At 35.1% G+C, this 8511-nt stretch overlaps 2 protein-coding genes across 2 annotated transcripts; both read right to left on the bottom strand.

Moving 5' to 3' along the window:
• Window positions 1-1246: 1246 nt before the first annotated feature.
• Window positions 1247-5088, bottom strand: LOC139846695 (formin-like protein 6). Its single transcript, XM_071836183.1, has 4 exons — window positions 3711-5088; window positions 3125-3324; window positions 2790-3031; window positions 1247-2430 (listed from the first exon to the last, which is right to left on the bottom strand). Exons 1-4 carry the CDS (start codon window positions 5030-5032, stop codon window positions 1642-1644), a joined length of 2553 nt encoding a protein of 850 aa, XP_071692284.1. The 5' UTR covers window positions 5033-5088; the 3' UTR covers window positions 1247-1641.
• Window positions 5089-5877: 789 nt separating this feature from the next.
• On the bottom strand, window positions 5878-7065 carry LOC139849028 (protein ALP1-like). Its single transcript, XM_071838705.1, has 2 exons — window positions 6623-7065; window positions 5878-6532 (listed from the first exon to the last, which is right to left on the bottom strand). The coding sequence occupies exons 1-2, from the start codon at window positions 7063-7065 to the stop codon at window positions 5878-5880; spliced, it is 1098 nt and encodes a 365-aa protein (XP_071694806.1).
• Window positions 7066-8511: the final 1446 nt, after the last annotated feature.

The raw sequence follows: 8511 nt of genomic DNA, 5'->3' as shown, positions 1-8511 counted from the left end.
TGTTCATCTATTATTCATATCTATATTGTTATTGATTACCGAATACTTTCTACTTTTTTTCTTTTTTATTATTAAAGTAGAATTTGCAACTTTACGGTATTCCTTTTCTTCAATGTGAAGTTTGTATCTCGTAGTTGATTGACATGTGAAATTTGGTTCATTGTACAAGACCGGACGAGGCTAGTGTAGATATAACGTTCGCTAATTAGCTAATATCGATCACCAAAGTAGACCGTAACAGAACCTTATGGAAGAATTTGGCTTGAAGTTACTGATAGAAAAATATTCTAGGAATGACTGTAATCCGAATACGGTTCTTATGACTAGAATCCACAATATCTACCATTAAATTTCATACGAGTCCCATAAAATTGTTAGTTTGTTACTTGAGATATCTGTGCAGATGAACGTATCTCCTGAATAAATAATTAAATAATAAAGATAAAAAGATTCCCAGAGCATAGAAATCGAATGACACTGAATAAAGTTTGCGTGGTCCTAACAGGTTAACCGAGTATTGAGCCTCGAGTATAATTATATTTATATTTGAGTATATATAAAAAAGCTGAATATTTAACATGTAAAAAGAAAAAAACCGTATGAGTGTTATGATTAAGTTGAGCCCCCATTACATGCCTGTCTTTTTTTTCTTTTTTTAATTTTTTTTTTATTTTTTATACCAGAACTCAAACTTTATCACTTATTTTGTACTCCGTAATTGTTAGTTTACCTCAACACCAACTTTCATTCATTCATGTAGTTATTATAAGAGGTACAACATTTATTTAGCATGCCTACATAAAAAAGACATTAGAAAATGAAATGTATTTAAGTAGGGCCAATTTCCCTAAAATGACCTTCCGACCGGTAATAACCACACTCCAAATTAAGCCAACTCAAGCCACAATGGCCGCCTGTTACATTGGTTTGATACAATCTTTGTTTCGTTATTGTCAGGCTAGACCGCATGTTCGGTTACTTAAAGTAGTTACATTGGTTTGATACAATCTTTGTTTCGTTATTGTCAGGCTAGACCGCATGTTCGGTTACTTAAAGTACATTGTTTGGTGCAAATATAAATAAATTGCTTCAGTAAAAACATTCAAGTACTCTATAAATGCTGAAATTGCAAATTATTAGAAGGGGTTGTGTACTATGGAAGACAAAAGGGACAATATCCAAATTTTTGGTACAACAATCCCATGAGAAAAACAAGAAACACAAAAACATTAAAGAATTTGCCTTTTAATGAAACAATGATCTGCCAAAATATAAACTAAAACATAATACTCTTAAATAAATTTCCGTATCCTTATACCGTCGCGTGTAAACAAATAAGACTATCTAAGATTCGATATTATTTTTTAGTCATACATGAAGATATAGTTGCTTGAAAATAAAATGAAGATATCATTTATATGTGTTCGTGTGTGAAATGAAATATTTATACCTCTGTTCATGCACGCACGCCAGGTGTTTGATAAAATTCCCGCAAGAACATTACGAATAACTATGACCTATACCTCATCCAAGTAGATTTTGTAGCTGTTTTCTGATATTCGATTCGTTTAAGTGAAAAATAAGAAGGTAAACGAGCCTATATTTGTACAATAAACGATGAACTTTCCTCCCTTCAAAATCTTATCTCGGAGATGAATACGAGCTTTCTTCATCCGAACTAGTACTATTACGACGCACATTATATCGTGTCATAACTGGTAACGGCGCACTAATCGGAACTCTAAAAGATCTAGCTGACCCCACCATTACTCTATCTTGCATTTGCCCAACTTCCTTACAAACATGATCCAAAATACCCAAAAAGTCCCTCACAATTGTAAAAATTCTTAAAGGGTACACTCCCTCTTTAACATTATCACCATGAAAATACTCGGTCACTTCTTTAACACCCGCCAACGCCTTCTTTTCATCAATCTTGATCTTCACAAGTTCCAATTCGGCTTCTTTAATAAAATCTCTCATTGACCCAAAAAAGTTCCCTTTATTTTCTTGCGTTTCATTAACTATTAAACGAATTTTCTGCAACCCCGTTTCAAGTTTCGATACGTAACCACACAAAACATCTGAATCCATACCAGCTGCTTTCTTGATATGATTTAATTCTCGGCCTAAAACGGTCACAATTTGTAGTCCTTGTTTCTTGAAGTTTCCTTCGTTGAATGCGGGGTAAGATTCACTATTCGATTTTGAATCGATACCTTCTGATCGAATAATTTCTTGTACTACAAAATGAAGTAATGTTGTTTTTCCATCTGTACCCTTTATATCTACTAGTTTTAAAAGGGTGTCTAGTTTGAAAGCTGTAGCTTCACCACGATTCGTGCCGACATTCATGCGGTTTCCCGCTCGTAAAACAGCTTCGAGGAGTTTAAGGAATAACCGACTGTTCTTTAGTTCTTCACTTGCAGTCTGCAAATAAATTGATAGATAAATAAATAAATAAATTTATCATAAGCTACAAAAGACAAGAAACCCATAAAGATTCTACACCCTTTCTCTCAAAAAAACTGTCCCATTTGACTTTTAAAAGTCATTTTTTCACAACTTTGACTTTAATTATTTAAAACTTTCTATATAATATTTGATGAAGTTATATTATTGTACTAGGTTTTTTAACGTGTTTCCGATGATATAACTTTCATCAAATATTATATAACACGAGTAATAATATCTATAGTCAAAGTTGAAAAGATTTCAAAAGTAAAACTGGGACGTTTATTTTGGGAGTGGGTTTTTATGAACAATTTTATATATGCATTCAATGGTACCTCTAATGTCTGAAAACAAGACCTCAAGTAGTTTACTTCATTATCAAAGTTTGCTCGGTAAAGCATGGCTTCAACTCTTTTAAACGCAGACGGGATATTAAGAATTTCCTTTACGAATCTTTCTGCAGAACCTAATTTCGATATATCACCTGTGTAATCTTTAAGTTTTATCTCTTCTTCTTTTGTCGGGGCCATTTTTACGAGTGTTTCTAAGACTTCGGCGCCCAAACTGTTTGGACTTCCTGTTCAACAAACCAAATTAGTCAAACTATTTGACTTTTTTGTTACAAACTTCCAACATTGTGTCACATAAAATCAAATAAACTGTCAATTACCTTCTAGAAGTGCTTCTGATACTACCTCTTGTGTTACATTTAATGCTTTTAAAAGTATGGCTATATTTTGCGACTTCTTTGGGTCCAACACTCTGTTTTCCTTAATCGATGGTGGTACAACCAAATTTCGACCATCTTCTTTCTTTGCTGAACTACCAGAATTGCATCCAAAAAGTGACTCCATTATATCCTCATTTAAACTACCAAAAAAAAAACATAGAAATTTATACACAATTTAGCAATAATAACTCTGAACGGATTCACGAAAACATACTACAACTACTCAACTACTTAATTGTATACAAATTACTTTGCTTTTTACCAATGCATGTTAACTAATCCCGATTTCACATAACACATATTTACTTGTTTATATTTGATGCAACATGTTATATGTACTAAAACTAATTAACTACACAATATTAATGTAAGCAGACAGAGTAATCCTATTGGGTTGCGTAAGTATGGGATCGGATTACTCGCCCTCGTTAGTCCGAACCGAAAAAACCATCTAAAACAACATTAATGTAAGCAAGTACTATGTTATAAATTGTTTAGTATTTAGGTAAGCAAGTTATATACTTACTGAAAAGAGCTTGATTTAAGCTGGTCCCAAACAGTGGCTCGATCCGAGGTAGCTCGAACTTTATCCCAATGCAATGGCTTTAACTTCAATGGTTTTGAACCATCATTTTCTTCAAATTCATCATTCTTCACATCTTCAAACGACGTCGTTTTCACAATCTTGGGAATCACTTTAGCACGAGGACTCATTGATTCCGTTTTCATCAACGGTTGTTTAGAAGCACCCATTGATACCCTCTTACCCGAAAAGGCTCCAATTTTGTCCGGCGCCGTCAACGGCGGAGGCGGTGGGACCGGAATCCTAGGTTTCTGTCGAGAATCATCAGAATGCAAACGTGTCATATCAGCTCCAGGTGGCGGTGCAGAAAATTTCGCTCTTCTGGGTCCGTTTGTTATCGCTGGTTGCGACTCATTCGCCGGTGAATCCGCCGGAAATTGATTCTTAGACGGTGTATCCGGCGACGATGAAATCGAAAGTCTTGATCTTGGTGAAGTTCGTTTTGAATGAGGATTAGAACTATAATTTTTTCGATGGGTTCGTTTATTTAAACTCCGAATTGAAAACCCATCATCAGTACTTGCAGTTGATCCATGAGGTGTATAAAAATCGTTACTTTCTTCATATTCTTCCTCTTCATCGGAAGATGACATCACCGGCGGCGGTGGCGGTGGTTGGGGTTTAGTTAACGGTGGAAGTGGTTGTAATTCTGGACTGGGTCTGTACCTATCAGATCTTTTAATTGAATTTAATTTATTGTAAGGTGACCCATCATTAATTGTTGTTGTAGATTCACTTGTTGCTACTGTTCTTGAAGGTTCAACGGTTCCGATATAAAGAAACGATGACGGTGGCAAGTTTCTTGATTCTTGATCTTGAAAACTGTTTGTGTTTATTAGCTTTCTTGAATCACTTTGTTGTTTTGATTTATGTTTGTATATAAAGAAAGCTAATGCTGACAGCATACCAAGTGTTACTATCCCAACTGAAATCACTACTGCTATTTTTTTGGCTGGTTTTGCAGGTTGTGGAGCAGTCGGGTGGGTGGCAGCGGTGGTGTTGGCGGCGGTGCTGCCACCCGCCGGTGGCGGTGGTGGTGGTGATGATGTGTTTTGGGTTTGGCCATTTGGGGTTTGGTGAAAGAATGGATTGTCGGTTGTGGTGGGGGATGGTGGGGTAGGTGGTGGTGGTGGCGGTGTTGGACCTACCGGAAATAATGGCTGGTGGAGGTTTCTCCGGTGAATGGTGGTGGTGGTAGTTGTGATGGATGTGAACAATGAGGAGGGAATGAATAAAAAAGTGAATAGAAGATAATGATGTTTCATGGTGTTGTTTTGTTTTGTTTTTTGACAAAATTCATGTTTTGCGTGTTGTATGTGTTTATTATTGGTGTGATTGTGGGAATTAAGGAGAAAGGGAAGCTTCTGTTGTATGCAAGATCTAAAGATGATTTTTGTGTGTTTTTGTTTTGTTTTATTTTTGGTAATTTATTGAGTGGATTTTAATATTATGTTTGATTTGTTTTTTGCTTGTAGAAAAAGATGGGAGTCTAAGGATGATCTACTTAATGAGCTGAGAATATTGTAAAGTTTTTGTTTAACAAAGAAGAATGGAGAATGATTACTACCATGTACTCAACATGTTAGACCACTCTCATCCATGACGCAATATCATGGATAAAGTGACTGACACATCAGCGCCACATCAGCATCTTCTTTCCTCCTTCATCCCATGACATACCAAAGACTAAACACTAACATCAATGACGTAATGTCATTGAATAAATTAATTTTTTAAATTTTATTTTATTAATTAAACATTACATTATTATTAAAAACAAATACGAGTACAAATTAAAATACAAATTAAAATTCGAAATATAACTACTCGTCGTCTTCGTCCTCGTACTCGTCTTCATCTTCGTCCTCGCACTCGTCGTCGTTTCGTCTTCGTCCTCATCTTCATCTTGGTTATTAGTTCCTGAAGGTCCTGGTTCTTCATTGTCATTGATATGCTCGGGAATTGCGGAAGGTCCTGATGCTGGGTTGTATCTGATACGCGCATTCGGTGGTAAATTCCATATGTGTTCGATAAGCTGATCTCGGAGAAACCGATGAATAGTAGAATCGCGTAGTTCTTTGTCCATTCGGAGTTGTGTATCAAACCTTTCTCATATTGATAATGCACGACGAGCAGGCTGATAATCCTCCTCTAACCGACAAAATGCTCGACCATTATCTTCAGTTATCATATTGTGTAAAATCACGCAAGTATACATAATGCTTTGGATTTTCTCGATATAGAACTGTCGTGCAGGATGTTTAATGATTGCCCAACGACCCTGAAGTACACCGAATGCTCGTTCGATATCCTTTCTTGCTGACTCTTGGTACCGTTTGAATTTGGATAATTTTGGTTCAACCGTACTTTTGAACGATTTCACAAGTGTCGACCAATCCGGATATATGCCGTCCGCTAAATAATAGCCCCGTGTAAAACTCAACCCATTCACCGTATAGTTACATGGTGGAGATATATCTTCAAGCAACTCTTTAAATAAATCGGATTGGTTTAACACATTGATATCATTATTTGATCCATCAGGTCCAAAGTAAGGGTGCCAAATCCATAAATCATACGAGGCAACCGCTTCCAACATTATTGTTGGGTGACCATGATCGCCTCGTGTGTATTGCCCTTTCCAACTAATTGGACAATTTTTCCAAGCCCAATGCATACAATCTACACTACCGAGCATGCCCGGAAAACCATGGATTTCCTCATATTTTCTAGTTAAACGTTCAACATCGGAGGCATTCGGTTTTCTTAAATATTCATTCAAAAATAAATGTATAACACTTTTGCAATAATTTTCTAAACACATATACTATGTGCTTTCACCTATATGCAAATACTCGTCAAAAATATTTGGAGTAACACCGTATGCTAATTTTCGTATAGCCGATGTAATTTTTTGATAAACAGTAAACCCAAGTAAACCGGTTGCATCCCGTCTTTGATGAAAGTATTTAAAGTATGAAGGAACTGGTTCATGCGAATAACTGAGTATACCTGCGGAGATATGGTTAAACAGTCGACTGCTCATTCGAAAACGTCTTCGGAATTTATCTTCGGGGAATGTTGGTGTGTCAGAAAAGTAATCATTCCACAATAGTGCAGCCCTTCCTGCCCGATCTCTCGAAAAATATCTTCTTGGAGCTCTCGGGATAGGTTCATAATTTTCTTCTTCGTTGGCGTCTAAAAAATCAAGCATTTCAAGTTGTGCCTCCGGATTGTACGCACTTGCTACTTCCATAACATCTTCAAAATCGTAATCGTTAAGATACAAGTTATTCATTTTTAGTAGTAGGTTGTAAATATGGAGTGTGTTGTAATATTTGAGTGTGTTGAATGATTTAATGTGTATATGTTTAGATGTGGAGTGTGGTATAAATAGGATTGAAAATGGAAAAAAAAATCAAAAATTCAAATATGCTGAAATATATCCGTTGGAAGATTGCAACGGCTAGTTTACACGTTCTTCGTATTGTCATGGGATGAAAAACTGGATCACGGGTCAGTCAACGGTGGCCAACGGCGCCACGCTAATATCGGCGCCGTTCAACGGCGATGGGCAACGGCGGGTGGATAACGTACCGCTGAGAGTGCTCTTACAATGAGGACAACATATGTAAGCTTTTATTTATATTTATATTTATATTCTAAACTAAACTAAAAGGTTTTGTTAATGTATACCCATTAATTGTAAATGACTTTTTCTCCGTTGATTCTTAAGTTATACACGAAATTGCAATCCGAATCTTTCAAATTTTTAATTAGATTTTTGAGTCCTTTTAATTGCAGAATTTGACAATTGGCATCCCTCCATCTACCTGGCGTCCAAATTGACCGTTAAGTGTTGTCACATGATTAACATGTGATGGGCGATTTTCAGCTTTTTTACTCTTTTGGTCCCTCAATTTTAAAATGTTTAGCTATAGTGATCCCTCAAGTAATCAAAAACGAGGGATACTGGCGCAAAAAATCTTTTAATTTATTATTTTTATTTATAAATTTATAATATAATTATATTTATTTTAAAAATTCTTAAAATATAATTATATTTACTTTTCTTTAATGTAATATACTATGTATTTTTTATTTTATTTATCTACTTTATAAATATATAAATATAAATTTAAAAACAAGATGAAATCAAAATTGGAACTATCTATTACTGGACTAAATTGGGGTTCGGTGCAAAAAGAGTGGAATTTTGTGGATCTGTTATTGGGGTTGATCTAAAGCTTTCATGATTTTATTTATGATTTGATTACATCGTTCAAGGTTCATAATTATTGTTTGAGTTTGTTTTTTAATTTAGTTTACACACAAATTTTAAATGATAAAGATGACTATACGAGTATGAATTAAAGATAAGGAGGTTTGTTAAAAGGAATATCAATCATCAATTGATGGTAGTGGTGGTGCTAGTGGCGCATCAAAGGCGGCGGTGGTTCAACAGCCACAACCACTCATCGGAGTTCAGTAGAGGTTTCAAATCGAGGTAAACTTTCCTTTTATTTTTATTTTAGCACTTATTTAAAATTTAAATTGATGTAATTGCTTACATTTGATCATCTAAACTGAGGGATATTTGAATGTTAAATATAATTATGTGAATGATATATGGGTTCAAGAATAATTAATTGTAAAGTAAGGAGATGAAGTGTATGAAAGAAATAGATAAAAAGTCAAATTGAAAACTTGAGCAACCCGGATTGTAATTTTGTGTATAAACGAA

This window comes from Rutidosis leptorrhynchoides, chromosome 5 (genome assembly GCF_046630445.1).
Source record: "Rutidosis leptorrhynchoides isolate AG116_Rl617_1_P2 chromosome 5, CSIRO_AGI_Rlap_v1, whole genome shotgun sequence".
Taxonomy (NCBI): Eukaryota; Viridiplantae; Streptophyta; class Magnoliopsida; order Asterales; family Asteraceae; genus Rutidosis; species Rutidosis leptorrhynchoides.
Note: the sequence above shows the minus strand (reverse complement) of the source record. Positions and strands in the feature narration are given on the sequence as shown.